Raw genomic sequence first — 14,637 nt, 5'->3', positions numbered from 1 at the left:
TGTCTCGTTAGGGGAATTCCACTATCTGGCAACTAGCCCTATGTAAACGCGGCTAGGCTGAGCCAGCTGTCTGGAGAGTGGAGCCGATCCGAAAAAAACGCAGAAATTCAAAAGACCGACTCCAAAGCAATGGCAGCATGCATATCAATAGAGCGTAATTCTGTCATGATTGCGTCAGAAGCAAACATAATGGCAAGAGTTTCTTGTGTGTCGGTAGGCGCGTGTGGAGCCGCTGGACCGACCGGGGACGTAGGTACCCAAGGGGGGACGGACGGGGTGCGCCTCCCCCGGCCCCCTAGGGGTTTTCAGGGCCCATGCTGGCAGAAGGCCCACGTTGGCCAAAATCACGTCGGAGACGAACGAAATTCATGGGAATCCCCAAAAAATCACGTCAGGACAATCAAGGCTCTCCGACTCGCCTGCCACCTAGGGTCATTCAATTTACTACATGGGGCCTCCTGTGAATAGCCGCTAGTGTCTGTGTCTGACCACCTCTGACTCCTCGGGTAGAGGGCCCTCTGTAGGTAGGAGGCTCTCTCTACGGGATTCCTCCGCTCCCCCCCCCCCGGCCAAATTTTAGGTTATACGTGCCTGCGCTAAGCCGGCGTCGGAGAGAGGAGTTGACGACCGAATGACAAGGAGTACTCGTCCTGAAAGTAAACATTTGGAATACAAACAATCCAAAGCTGTTCAGTATTTATATCCTTCGAGAGCAGTGCCTTCAATTTGGATACACTTAGCATTCATTTCCCACACCCGTGTACACTCCACGAAGGCTTCTCCGCTGCGGACTCCCGCTTCCGCCGATGCGTCAGTTCATACCCCGATGGCTTGCTGGGGAGGGTGGCCAAGTGTCGCTGTGCCGCCAGGTGTAGTTCATCAGCCGAGGCGTCGCGCTGCAGTGTCCCGATGTCCAGCCTGAAGGTGAAGTCTGGGAAGGCGGCCACCTCCCACGGCGGCGCGCTGGCATGCAACCAGGGGGTCGAGCAGCAGGGCGATCCCAGCCGCTCGCCAGGTTTCGTGCCCCACCCCACGCCAGCCCGTCACCGACTTCAGTCGGCTGGGCGGCCCATCTTCCGCGATAGTCCTGAGGGCTTGCCCTCGGGGAGCGCGTGCGCCTTGGCGAAGAGCTTCGCTACCAGCACGTCTCGCCGGGCGGCCAGCGGGCACCGGCATCAGTTCGGCCTCCGCCATCACTGCGTGGGCTGGGGTAAACAAGGGGCAGCCGGTGATATACGGGTAACCGCCTGCATCTCCCTCTGGAGAAGTTCCACGTGGGATTGTGGCGTCACCAGGAGCCAGGTGGCGGCCGCGTGCACCAGCACTCCACGGACGTATCCAGACGCTACAGCGCAGAGCTGTCGTTCCTCTAGTCCCCAGCCCCGCGCTGTCAGCTTGCGAAGCTGCTGGATCCGGGGCACACTCGGGAGCGGAGACTGCGGCAATGGGCCCCGACGTGAAGGAGCAGGTTGAGGGGGTGGCTCCTGTTATGTTCGTAATTCACGGTTCGAGTGAGAGAGAGCTTAAGAGAAACGCGATTTATTTACTGCCGGTGCGAATGGGCCGAGAGAGTCTTCCAAAAACTAAACAAGTATGGCGAGCGTCAGTTTTCGTCCCGTGCGCCACTCACGCCGCTTGGCGCGCACGGACAGCTGAGCGCCGGCAGGGGCGCTCCCAGGCACACAGAGGTGGGGCCGCAGAGGCGGTCCAAGTCTACACCCCCTATACCCGAACACAACATCCCCCCTCGAGACAACAGTCGTCAACAACACACAAAAACACAACACTCCACGACGTTGTCTCACAATCACTCCTCATACGAGGTCGCACCCCATTGAACTCGGAGCCGACCAGGAGCGCGGCGCTGCCGTCGAGAACGACGCGGGAGAGCGGCGGCGGCCGTCTCCACCTCGGGTGACCGCACCGGCGGCGAGCGGCACACAACCGGCGCACTAGCAGCGGGTCGGACCGCCCGCTCGGCGGCGACCGCGGTGCTCTCTGGCGGCGGCGGCGGCGGCCGCTGGGGCGCGCGCGGGGCGGACGGAGCCACAGGCGGGGTGGGCTCTGTCAGAAGGGGCCGGTATGGGCGCAGGTAGCGGCGGTTCCGCCACAGGACCCTGCCACTGGCGGTCTTGACGAGGTACGTGCGCCTCTGACCGACGCCCACGATCACTCCGATCCGGTTCCATCGGCCGGTGGCGGGGTCTTGAAGGTCGACCCGGCTGCCGATCTTGAGCGGTGACAGCCGGCGCGTGCTCTCGTCGTAGCGTCTGACCACCTGCTCCTGGAGCTCGGCAGCCTTTTCTTCACAGACAGCGGCTGCTCGCTGCCACTCAGGAGCGATGGCGCGGTGGTGCGTGGGAACACCAGAGCGAAGCGGGTGACCAAACAGCACCTGTGCCGGCGACCGTCCGTCTGCTCGGGGCGTGTTACGGAGTTCGAGCAGACTTCGGTCCAGTTGGTCCTGGTCGAGCCGGCCCGATGAGGACGCAGCCAGCACCAGCTTCTTCGCTGTCTTCACGCAGGCCTCCGCGTGCCCGTTAGCGCGCGGGTAGTGCGGTGACGACATCTCATGCCGTACGTCCCAGCGCTGGAGGAACCGGCGGAGCGTGCCTGATGCAAACTGGGGTCCGCCGTCTGACCGGAACACGGTCGGGACGCCCGTCTGCGAGAACATCAGTCGGAGCTGCCGCGTCAGATGGTCCGCCGAGGCGGTGCGGGGACACACAGTGACGTACGGCCACCCGGACAGGCGGTCCACATACACCAGGTACGTGCGTCCTCCAGCGGAGAAGTAGTCGGCCGAGACCGACTCGAAGACGCGTGTCGGTGCGCCGTCCTCCTGCCACATCGGCTCCCGGGCGTGGCTGGGCAGGCGCTGACGGCACTGAGCGCAGGCGGCGACAGTGTCAGCAATCTGCTTGTCGATGCCCGGCCAGTACACACTGAGCCGAGCACGGCGCTTGGTCCTATCAACGCCCTGGTGTGACTCGTGGAGTTTCTCCAGCACACCGCGTCGGAGGGCGGACGGGATGATCAGTCGAGCGCCGTAGACCACCAGTCCGTCGTCGATGGCCAGCTGATGGCGCACGCCCCAGTACGCTCGTACTGCAGGGGGCGTCTCGTGCCGGTTCTCTGGGAATCCGGCCAGGATCAGCTCGCTGAGAGTCTGGTACTCGGTGTCGCGCTCCGCGGCGGCGCGGACTCTCTCCAGTGTGGAGTCGACCAGCGGAGCCAGCTGGGCGCCCTCCTCCGATCGAGCGGAGGCCTGCAGCGCGGCAATGACGCTGGCGTGCAGCGGGTCGTCCTCGGTGTCCACCGCTCCGTCGTCATCAGCGGCGGGGTCGCTGGTGGGCGCTCGCGAGAGCGCGTCTGGGATCACGTGACTCGATCCCTTCTGCCAGCTGGTGGTGAAGCTGTAGGCCAACAACTTCTCTCTCATCCGCTGTAGACGCGGGTTGTCGATCGAGTTGAGCTGCTTGTAGTTTAGGATGGTCACCAGCGGTCGGTGGTCGACCACCAGGTCGAAGTGGGGCATGCCAGCCAGGTAGACATGGCACTTCTTGCAGGCCCAGAGTACAGCAGCCAGCTCCAGCTCGATTACAGCATATCGGCTCTCGGTATCGGTCAGGAACCGTGAACCATACTGGACCACACGCCAGTCCTCTCCGTGCCTCTGGAGCAGTGCAAAACCCAGTCCTCGGGTTTTAGCAGCGTCCGTCTGTAGCACGGTCGGCAGCTGGGGGTCGAAGAATGCCATCACCGGCGGTGACGACAGCACAATCTTGGTGTGCAGAAACGCTGCCTCGTGCTGCTCAGTCCAGCGCCAGACCCGGCGCGACTTGAGGAGGTCTCTGAAGGCCTGAGTCGAGCCAGCCAGCTCCGGTGTGAGGCCGCTCAGCTGATTCACCAGACCCATGAAGGACCGCAGGTCGGTGACGTTCTCCGGTCTCGGGAAATCAGCGATGGCGCGCGCCTTTTCATTGTCGGTGGTGTAGCCGGCCGGGGTGATCTTGTAGCCGCAGAATTTGACCTCATTCTGGGCGAACTTGAACTTCAGCGGGTTCAGCGTGATTCCTCGGTCGTCACAGCGCCGGAGGATTTCGATCACCTGCTGCAGGTGCTGCCGGTACGTCTGTGCCACGGCCAGGATGTCGTCGACAATCTTGACACAGTTTGGGATGTCGCCGAGCGCGGCATCGCCGCGCCGGTTGTACTCGTCTCCAGACGCACTGCATCCCATCGGACAGCGGACGAACTTGAACCTGCCCCACGGCGTGATGAAGCAGGTGAGGTCCTGACTTGACTCAGCGAGCGGCACCTGGAAGTAGCCCATCTTGGCGTCCAGAGTCGACATCCACCGGTGCCCGGCGGGCAGACTCGTCACGGCATCGTGAGGAGACCGGCAGGGGTACGTGGGTCGATTCACGTACCGGTTGAGTCCCGTCAGGTCCACGCAGAGTCGAAACCCGGACGGGTTCTTCGGCACGCACGAAATGGGATGGCACCATTCCGTCGGGTAGTCCACAGGGACGATGACGCCGCGGTCCAGCAGGTCGTCCAGCTGCGCCTTTACCTCGGCACGCCAGGCGAAGGGGATCGGTCTCGCAGCGGTGACCGACGTCGGACACGCGTCGGGCCGGAGTTCGATCGTCATCGGACCGCCGTCCATGACTCGAAGAGTCGAATCTTGCCCGAACACACGCGGGAAACACTCCACCAGAGCGGCTGCATGAGCTGCACGGACCGCCTCCGGTGGGTCTGAGTCGCTGTCCCAGGCCGGCAGCGGACCGCTGAGGCCGGCGGCCGGGCCGGGTCCATCGGCCGGCGGCGCCGGCGCGCCCGTCTCGGTCCCGGTGGCCGGACAGGGCCTGTCACGCGGCGCCTCATACGGGGCCGAGCGGCCGCTGGCGCTACGAGCGGAGCCGGCAGCGGCCGGCGGTGCAGACGGTGTGACGTCATTAGAGGGTGTGACGTCACCAGCGGATGTGACGTCAACAGAGGCCGTGACGTCATCAGCAGGGCGCGGTGCGTCCTCGACGGACCGGATCTGTGCCGGAAAATCCCTCGGCAGAATCCCCAGCGCCACACAGTCGAACCAGCTGAGTAGCAGGCCAGTCAGCTCCCTGATGACGAACACGGCAGCGGTGGTCGATCGGTCGCCCAGCTCCAGAGTAGCCCGGAACGACCCGACACAGGTGAGCGGCTGTTTCCCTACTGCTGAAAATGGCTGGCCGATGCAGGGCTCCAACTGCGCTGGTTCCACGCAGATGGAAGACAGGCTGTCTTCTCCGATGACTGTCGCCTCGGCGCCGGAGTCGGCCCGGGCCGGCACGGTGAACACACCAGCCGGCGTAGACAGTCGGACAGTCACAGTGGGAGTCGGCCGCGTCGAGATGCCGTTCACGTAGACGTCTCTGATGACACGGCAGATGCGCGGCTCTGACGGCTGCCCCACCGCGGGCCGCGCGCGCTCCGGTGCTGCGCGCTCGGCGGGGGCAGCGGCGCTCTCGCGCGCCACCTGGGCGCACACCACTGCAAAGTGGCCGCGCTGGCCACACGAGTTGCAGATGGCGCTAGTAGCGCGGCACGCCGCCGGGTCTGCGTGGGCGGCCCGCCCGCAGCGGCAGCAGCGCGCGCCGGCCGCGCCCGCGGAGCGCCCGCCAGGTTGGGCCGCGGGGCGCGCCTGGGGGCGGCGCACGCCGGCCGTACCCGCGGAACGCCCGCCGGGTTGGGCCGCGGGGCGCGCATCGCGCGACCTTGAACGGCGGTATGCCGACAGACGGCTCACTGACGCCGTCGGTGAGCGGAGGTCGGAGCAGGTAGCCCGGGCGTTCTCTGACGCACGGCAGATGTCCACCGTCTTCTTGAGGTCCAGCCCCGGATCCTCCAACAGACGCTTCACCGTCTCCTCGTCCCGCAGGCCACACACAATCTTGTCACGCAGGCGTGAGTCGTAACAGTGTGTGCAAAAGTCGCAAAATGCCGCGAGCTCCTTCACTTCGCACAGAAACTCCTCAAAATTCTCGCCCTGCTCCTGGACACGGGCGTAGAACGCACGGCGGTCGACCAGGACACTGCGCTGCTTACGGAGATGACTCTCCATTGCGTCTACCACCGCGGAGAGGGGAGAGTCGTCCGCTATCGTCAGTCCATAGCGCAGCACCCGGTGCCAATCTTCGTCGAGAAGACTGAGAAGGGCAGCTCTCTGGGCAGTGACGGGCAGCGCGGACGCGCCGGTCAGAAGCATGTACCCGTCCAGCTTCTCCCTCCATACAGCGAAGTCGCGCAGGGATGTGGAGGACGACAGCTGAGGCGCCGGCGTTGCAGCAGCAGGCAGGCGCACGGGCGGGGCGGCAGCCGACGTCCGGGCGGCTGTCGCCGCCGAGGCATCGTCGGCAGCGACGGTAGCGGGTGGCTGTCGGTCGGCGACCAGTCGCTCCACCATCTGAGTGAGCCGCTCCTCGCGCTGCGCTGAGTCTCGCTCCCGCTGCGCCGACAGCTCCGCCTGCTGCAGGAGCAGCTGCGTCAGTTTCTCAATGTCACTCATCGTCACAGATCACGGCGCGCTATACACTAATCACTCGCACGGAACCATCTACTGACCGCGCCATGTTATGTTCGTAATTCACGGTTCGAGTGAGAGAGAGCTTAAGAGAAACGCGATTTATTTACTGCCGGTGCGAATGGGCCGAGAGAGTCTTCCAAAAACTAAACAAGTATGGCGAGCGTCAGTTTTCGTCCCGTGCGCCACTCACGCCGCTTGGCGCGCACGGACAGCTGAGCGCCGGCAGGGGCGCTCCCAGGCACACAGAGGTGGGGCCGCAGAGGCGGTCCAAGTCTACACCCCCTATACCCGAACACAACAGCTCCGAGTAGTTTGAGACGGTCGGCTGCTGGAACCGACTTTCCGTCGACTTTGATGGCGCAGTCCACGGCGTCCGCGGCGCTCTTGGAGACGACGAGCAGCTGCGTATTTCACCCGCTACCAGCATCTTGGACTATTTTGCCCAGCACACTACAGCGTCCGTCGCCTGCTGCGTCCGGCCCCAGCTCAGCGTCGTCTGTTTCCATTAACACTCTGAAATGAAAAAACAATTAGCAATTAAAATCAAAGTTCAGCACTGACCAAGTTTAACCAAACTTGCCATTTCAACATAACACAGTGAGCTGTCAGAATGCTGTTCTTTTGTGCTTTGACACAGTTGCAAAATAGGTACCTTCATACGTATATCATAGAAGTAATTACCGGTTATTATTATTGGAGGAATTTTTGCAGCATTCTCGTCAAGTAAAATACATTATCTTCTTTAAAAGGACCATAGTTTTGTACATCCTAACATCTTCAAGAAGCAGTGGTGGTATATGCTACTTTGCGCGCAACATCGGTCGCACTTTTAAAATACCAAATAACTGTTTCCCAATGACTTCGTATGAACAGCGTAGGCCCCGGGAAATAAATAATAAGTGTAATATCTATAAAAAAAACATTGAATATTTTTCGATGGAAATTAATGTACACCAGTAGATATTCCTTTTTGCTCACTCTCATCCATTGGACATCACTTTTATGCCAATTCATTAACTTTTTTGAAGGTGGGAGGGTCTCTTTAGGCGTTCAGGCTGCTCAATAGTATCTACACGCTTTTGCCAATGTACTGTATGTACATCCCAAGCACCGCGCATCGGTGCGGTGGATCCATCAAGCCCGATCGAGGAAAGGCTGCTAAAGTTGAGAGTCACTGAGCCAAAGTGAGCCTTTATCCATCCCCAGGTCCACTGGTCCGGCTACTCTAAAATCAAACAGCCTTTCCTCCGTCGGAAATCCACCGCACCGATACGGCGGTACTTTTAAAGACTGACTGTACTGTGTGGCACGATCAATCGTCGACAGAGGACAAGACAGGTGACTAATAATGCTTTCCTAGTTGATGATGCTAAATCTATGTGCCATTATCTGTATCGTACTGAGCCATGAGCATCAATAATAGTGGCATAACACTATGTTTTACACTCTGAGATGGGACGCGGCGACGATGGGATGTCACCTACCACACCGCCAGTGTGTGACGCTGCGCACGGTGGCCCGCAGCGCCGGCCCGCCGGCGCGGCGTCGACGGTAACGATCGCGCCGACCAGATCGCCAAGGAGGCGGCCGCGCTCCCCCAGGCGGCGGTCCCGGTTGACGTCGCTACCGCCCACCGTGCGGCCGTCAGATTGGCCCGCGACCGCACCACCGCCGCCTGGCCGGAGGGCTGGTACAGGACCCTGATGGGGAACCGGCTGCGGCCACCGGTCGCGGCGAGGGACAGATCGTCGGCCGTCGACGTCCACCAACTCCGCGCGGGCCACTGGTCGGGCTCCCGCCAATACCTCCACCGGGTTGGACGGAACTCTTCCGACGATTGCCGCCAGTGCCCTGACACCGACTGTACGGCGGGCCGGTGCACCGTGTGCCGGGAGGAGGCCGACACGTACCGGCACCTCTTCTTCCGGTGCCCAGCCCTCATGGGCTGGCGTCTCCGGAGGTACGGGACGATTTTCCCGAGCCCGGAAGACGTCCGCGACGACGGAGAGGTGGCGGCCCTGGCGGCCGCCGTGAGGGACCTCCAGAGCCGCACGGCTACACCGCGGTAACGCGGCTGGAGGGAACCACAACAACAACAACAACAACAGGTGCGCGGCGCTGAGCTGACGCCGCTGCTCCACTCTGGTCATGTCGAGGTCAGTGGCCAGCAGCTGGTGGTACGCCGGATCAGGTCAGGGGACGCGGGCGTATGCCGAGATCGCCGAGCTCGGAGGTGGGCAGCGCGGCGCGGAACACGCGACTGGAGGTGACAGTGACACGCCGCGCTGTCATCGAACCCAGTCAGCTGCTGGTGACCACCAGACAGCCCGCTCTGCTGACCTGTCACGTGACGCCGCCCCTGGCAGCCGGCGACATCATCTGGCTCAAGGACGGCCGCCGTCTGCCCGCCGCCGCCAGCCGGCCGGCTCTGCAGCTGACCGGCGGCAACCCGTCCGTGGCCGGCATGTACCAGTGTCACGTGACCGATGACCTCGCCACCACCCAGGTCAGGATCGGAGCGTTGCCGGCTCGGCTGCTGTTGTCGCTGGTTCAGCAGACGGTGCAGCCGGTGGTGGACACTGCGGTCTCATTCACCTGTGCGGCCACCGCGTCACCGCCGCCGGCTGTCACCTGGACGAGGGACGGCGTCAGCGCCGACCAGCTGGGCGGCAGGTTCCACGTCCAAGACAGCACCTCTGGAGTTAAGGACGTCACTAGTCAGCTGACGATTCAGCAGGTGTCCCGGGAGTACGGTGGGCTCTACCCGGCTGTGGCCAGTTCACAGCTAACCGCTCCGACGGATCGCCCTCCCGGTTCTGAGCCCCGGCGTCACTGCCTCCCATTGACAGACTTTTCTGGCGGCGGCAGCGGAGATATCATTGCTCCGTCTGCGGCGTGGATGGCCAGCCGGGTGGTAGACTCTGTGGTGCCGGCCGCGCTGTGGGCGCTCACCAACAGCTGGTAGACTGTGACCGGCAGCAGACTGCACAACTCGGCCACGTCCAGGTCGGCCGGGAACTGGCCCTCGCGCCGCCAGCACGCGCCGCCGGCCAGCCACAGGCAGCTGAGACCGATGGAGGAGGGTGACACGACCCGGCAGGTCAGCTGACGCGGCGCCACCTCCGGCACTCCCTCCTCTGTGGTGGCGGTGACGGGCGAGCTGGCAGGACCCTGGCCGGCTCGGTTACAGGCGCTCATCGGAACTGAGTATGCCGTGTTGGGCCGCAGGTGTTTGAGGAGCAGCACCAGCTCCGGTCGGCGGATAGACCTGGTCAGGGTGGTCTGGTCGGCCAGCCGGACGTAGGTGGCCGTGTATCCGTCCGTGGGTCGGCGACTGCGGCGGCGGCGGGCTGCACGTCAGCCGCAGTGTGCGCGGCCCGGGTACTGGCCGGGCAGGCGCGGCCGCTACTGGTGCAGTGCCTGGCGGTGGGCTGGCCGGCGGCGCGGCCCGTCTGGAGCGCCGACCGGCCGCTTGGCGTCGGCCGTCACTGGGTGCGGCTCGGCTGGAGTCTGCTGGGCTGGAGTACTTTTCTGCTGCCGCCAGAAAAGTCTGTCAATGGGAGGCAGTGACGCCGGGGCTCAGAACCGGGAGGGTGATCCGTCGGAGGGGTTAGCTGTGACCTCCCACCGGGGAAGGTCAGCTATCACTGGGAAGGGTTCGCTGCCACCAGCCACCGGGCAAGGTCATCCCCCACCAGGGAGTGTCAGCTGTCTTTGGGGAGGATCAGATGGCGAGGATCAGCTGTCACTGGAGAGGATTCAGCTGTCAGGAGAAATACCACCTTTATTATGGGGTTTAGAACAGCTGGAATGGCAGCTCTGTAGCTTGAGCTGACACCATGGGCGGCGGAACGAGGAGGGCACCGGGGCACCGTGCCGTGCCCCCCTTTGGCTTTGGCATTTTAACATTAGCCCTATGGGCGTTGCATGGAAAGAATGGGACTGGGACCAAAAGTCGGCAGTGCCCCCCCCCCCCCTAATTGAAGGTGTTCCGCCGCTACTGGCTGACACCTGACATTAGCGCATATTTTAAGTCTTAGCACCCCAGCAACCACTCCAGCCAAGGATTTATGTTATCAATTTGCTCTGAATCTTCTGAATGGAAGGGTTCACAAGGACATAGTCCCCGCTGAGAGGAACATGTTGGCATGCCCTCCACATTCTAAGCGCGCATACTGGGCTAGGGCAGAATTTGGTCTGAAATCATATGTACGCACAGAACCATGCATAGCCAATCCCTTACTGACAAAGGCCGGCTACAGCCTGCCAGCAGCCATATCCATACCGGTGAGCCAGACTGGAAAAATACACGTTATGCCGAATATGTCCGGCGTAGTGGCGGGATTGCGCCGAAAATTTAAGCGCACGTCTGGCGTAACTTCGCATGCGCCGAATTCAGCGCATGGCGGCGGAAGAATTTTTCGGTGCAGGGCGGTCGCATAAATTTTTGGCGAAAGACAGTCACCGAATTTATGCGGTACGCTGGTCAATCTAGCAGCAGATTCACCCCGCGGGCGGCTCTGGAGAGGTTTCGGGACGACACGTCCCCGCCCCGGTCGTCGCGTGCTCGAACTGGCGAGCCGCCCTGAGTCTACTCAGCGGAGGAACGGCCGCCCAGGTGAGGCCTCAACCTTCGGCGTAGAGATAGGCATGGAAAACCTTGTTGAACGTCGCCAAGCGTCGTTAAGCAATAGCAGTGGGTTCCTGCCCACTGCAGTATCGAGGGGAATGAGAGCGTGGACGATCTGGCAAAACTGGCGGCCGCCCTGCCCTCAAACGCCCGATCGCTGACCAGGGCGGTTCATTGTCCGGCCTCGCATCAGTGGCGCGACAACTGCTCAGAATCACTATTCAAGCCACTCCTCGGGAGCACGCCGCCGCTCCCCTCTCCCCGGAGAGGACCGAGAGGATGCCATTTCGGTGCACCAGATGAGGGCGGGCCACCGGGGCCGCTCGCTCCAATACGGCACCGAATCGGCTGTCTCCACTCCGCCGCGTGCCAGCAGTGCCCAGACAAGCGGTGCCCAGCGGCGCTCTGCACCGTGAGCCGAGAAGAGGCTGATGTGCCGGAGCACGTGCTGCTCCGCTGCCGGGCCTCGCTGGCTCCCGTCGAAGTATTGGGTTTACGTGGAAATAAAAACTAATTCGGACGCTCAAACATGGGATAGCGTACAAAGCCCCGAAACACTCTGCCTGGTTGATATAGCCTTGATCAGTATATGAGCACATGTGCTTTATATGAAAAGGGCTTGATTTTCGCACAAATAGGCACCTAATTTTTGGCGCAAATCACTCAGAAATTTCGGCGCAAAATGGTCTCACGGGCGTCCGGCGTAGTGTATGGATGTTTTCCAGTCTGGCCCGTGAGGAGTCTCATAAACAAGATATATTGAATATTAATTTTAATTCTGAAATAACTCCCATGCCTGCATAATACAGAGGAGTGTGGTGAATTGAAAAAACAACTAGGTAATGCAGCCACTCGGGCAGAATTCAGCCATTCATCATGCTGTTGGTTTTGTAGGTACTCGGAGCACTGCAGTGTACCAAAATCATATTTTGGGTGTCAGAGGGGAAAATTGCTGACCAAAAAAAAAAGGATGAAAGTGAAAAATTGTCGGTCAGGTAAGGCCCAAGAATAGTGGGAAAATGATCAAAAACATTAATCTATCTACAATGCTCCTTCTCGGTGGAATTGGGAGTGGAAAATTGAGCTTGAAAACTGGAGGTGAGAGTGGAAAATGCTTTTTGCATTTCTATGTCGTTTCCCACCCACATCTACAAGTTTTGGGACACTGCGCAGCAGTCAATGCACATTATGGTTCAGTCGCAAGCCTTGCTTTAATCAACGAAAGAAAATTACTTTTTCTATCATGCATCATGAATTAACAAAATTTTTGTTCATATTTTTGTTTTTACCTTTTCTCATTATTTCATGCACACCTTAAAATCATGAAACTGTAGCGAGCAACTGATTGGAAGATAGGAATGTCCTTGCTACATTTCTCGACATTATCAAAACATCTTTTTCCAAACATAGGTACCTATCAACATCCTGGAAATATGACTTAGCAATATATTGAGGTTCCATACCCTTGACAAGGCAAATGCACCAACTTTTAAACCAAAACAACTGTACTAACTCTTAAATAAATTTGTGACTTCAACTTATACTCCCTTACAAAAAAAAAAAAAAAAATCCTTGCCTGCTGGATCGAAAAGCAATAGAGCGCTCTCGCCCCACACCCTATTTACGTGAGACCTGCACAAACTTACCAGTTGCCTGCAGTCAGAACACGACACCGTTTTCATATTGAAAAAGGGCATAGCGTATAGAAGAGTAGCGACTAGCGTCTCACTGACCTTAGGCCAAAACATTTCACTTGATGACATCCACGCAAGGCCAATATGCAGTGTAGATAGGCATATCAACATAGAAATGATATGTCCAAATATGTCTTTGCCGCGTCATAGTTGTAACGCACTGCGGGGAACTCCAGAGATCTGATTGGCTAATATTAGCCAATCAGTAGCATATGTTACTGGAAACTGTCATAGTGGAAGTAAATTGGTAGCTGTTTCAGCTACCAAACTGATAAAGGAAATAGGTAAAATTGCTTATTTTACACGAACACCTGTCATACGCTAATCAAAGTAGAGCTAATGAAAATGGCATTATCCCACAAAGGAAAGCCAATTTGCCACGTAAGCCACCATGAATAGATTTGTTGAGCTTGTCATCACGTGTTTTTAACAAAAAAAGTCAATGAAATAATGTAATTTACGAATTTCTAGCACTCACATGCATATTTTCGTCTGCACACCGAATTGCGTCCAGGATATTGGCCATGGCGTATTTCTTGTGAACCCTCTGTTAGTGGAAATTCCACTATCTGGCAACTAGCCCTATGTAAACGCGGCTATTGACAGTAGCCACACGCGATATTTTCGATTTTCTTACGATGCATCTGATGCCGATGACTAGCTTATTTGTCTAGTTATAACATCCGTACATTTAAAAAGCATGTTTTTCAATATTTTTTCAATTTTTTTTCAATAATTTCAAATAATTTTAAAACAATTTCAATAATTTCAACAAAACCTCTGCGGAAACTTTGCTTTGAAGTACAAAAAATTGGTAAGTGCAATTAAAAAAAAAAAAACACACACACACACACAAATGCATTCCATGGAAACATACGCATAAGGACATAAGCGTGGAGGCAAACTATAAAACCCGTTTAACCACGATTACGATAATCCGACACGAGTTGTGCGGCATGCATAGTACAGACTCGTCCCTACAACACATCATTCGGAGCACTCGTCGCACACCCAATCGGAATGTGTTTGACATCTCCAGGCACGCCCAGCGCGCGCCCTCACCTGGTGTCACGAGGACCCGCAGCTGGCGGCACCGTCCCTGCTGCCTTCCAGCGCCGTCTGACCGCGGACTGGCGGCGCCCGCCGCCGGCTCACCGTCGGCAGGACGGAACGGGAGCGTTCGACGCCGCGAGCTGAGTCACGCGTCGCTCTCGACGCCGGGCAGCGCCAGTGTCGTCATCGACGCGCCGCCGCCACCGTGTGTGCCCCGCGGCCAGAGCCGCCGTGCAGCCAAGGATGCGCGCCCGAATTAGAGGAGGGATGACGTGTCGAACGGGTGGGCAGGTCAGAGGATGCAGCAGCTGCTTTCAAAGTTCCAGGATGCCGTCAGCCGTGCGTCAGGTTAAATATGGAATGGGTGAATGCTGAATAGGCTTCTCCCGCACTCGGCCCATCGTGCCGAGCAGGTGCCGACTTACCGGCACCCGCCTGTGTTCAATGTCCCCGTGCACCGACGGAGGGAGGGGGGGGGGTATATTCCCTTCCCTGAGCTTTTTCGTAAATAGCGGAACAAGCTAAATTTTGCATGGTCTTTTCCCCATCAGTTTTACACATTGTGTGCAAGTTTAGATCTCTATCTTTCAAGGTCGAGTCACCAGGTCACTTCAAATGACCCAACCTCAAATCACTTTTTGCAGCTTTGTCACCGTGCCAGGGCTACAGTAGATGACGAAGTCCTTTGAAAG

General features: G+C 58.9%; 3 protein-coding genes across 4 annotated transcripts in view; all 3 read right to left on the bottom strand.

The window, feature by feature from the left end:
- Positions 1–14,160, bottom strand: part of LOC122372653 (heat shock protein Hsp-12.2-like) — a 38,630-nt gene extending 24,470 nt beyond the window's left edge. Inside the window, exon 1 of one of the 2 annotated variants that reach the window (XM_043350159.1) lies at positions 13,955–14,160. The gene's annotated coding sequence lies outside the window, so the exon portion shown is untranslated. Of the gene's footprint in view, positions 1–13,952 lie in introns of both variants that reach the window. The other variant, XM_043350150.1, reaches the window with a different exon arrangement.
- Positions 1,808–6,550, bottom strand: LOC122372977 (uncharacterized protein K02A2.6-like). Its single transcript, XM_043350686.1, has 3 exons — positions 5,796–6,550; positions 4,981–5,576; positions 1,808–4,689 (listed from the first exon to the last, which is right to left on the bottom strand). The coding sequence occupies exons 1-3, from the start codon at positions 6,548–6,550 to the stop codon at positions 1,808–1,810; spliced, it is 4,233 nt and encodes a 1,410-aa protein (XP_043206621.1).
- LOC122372663 lies at positions 8,963–12,726 on the bottom strand. The gene is made up of 2 exons (XM_043350171.1): positions 12,613–12,726; positions 8,963–10,099 (listed from the first exon to the last, which is right to left on the bottom strand). Exon 2 carries the CDS (start codon positions 9,764–9,766, stop codon positions 9,398–9,400), a length of 369 nt encoding a protein of 122 aa, XP_043206106.1. The 5' UTR covers positions 9,767–10,099; positions 12,613–12,726; the 3' UTR covers positions 8,963–9,397.
- Positions 14,161–14,637: the final 477 nt, after the last annotated feature.

The sequence above is a fragment of the Amphibalanus amphitrite genome, unplaced genomic scaffold (genome assembly GCF_019059575.1).
Source record: "Amphibalanus amphitrite isolate SeventyFive unplaced genomic scaffold, NRLGWU_Aamphi_draft 000037F_arrow, whole genome shotgun sequence".
In the NCBI taxonomy this organism is placed as follows: domain Eukaryota; kingdom Metazoa; phylum Arthropoda; class Thecostraca; order Balanomorpha; family Balanidae; genus Amphibalanus; species Amphibalanus amphitrite.
The sequence above is the reverse complement of the archived record's forward strand: the minus strand, read 5'-3'. Positions and strand labels throughout refer to the sequence as shown.

What these genes read in the sequence shown, in the direction of transcription:
- LOC122372977 (XM_043350686.1), bottom strand. Translation starts at nt 6,550, where the DNA reads ATGAGTGACATTGAGAAACTGACGCAGCTGCTCCTGCAGCAGGCGGAG. An exon ending in GACCTCCGCTCACCGACGGC is followed by an intron (nt 5,577 to 5,795) that starts GTCAGTGAGCCG and finishes CCGCGCTACTAG; the next exon opens with CGCCATCTGCAACTCGTGTG. An exon ending in TGTTGACGTCACATCCGCTG is followed by an intron (nt 4,690 to 4,980) that starts GTGACGTCACAC and finishes TGTTCGGGCAAG; the next exon opens with ATTCGACTCTTCGAGTCATG.
- LOC122372663 (XM_043350171.1), bottom strand. Translation starts at nt 9,766, where the DNA reads ATGAGCGCCTGTAACCGAGCCGGCCAGGGTCCTGCCAGCTCGCCCGTC.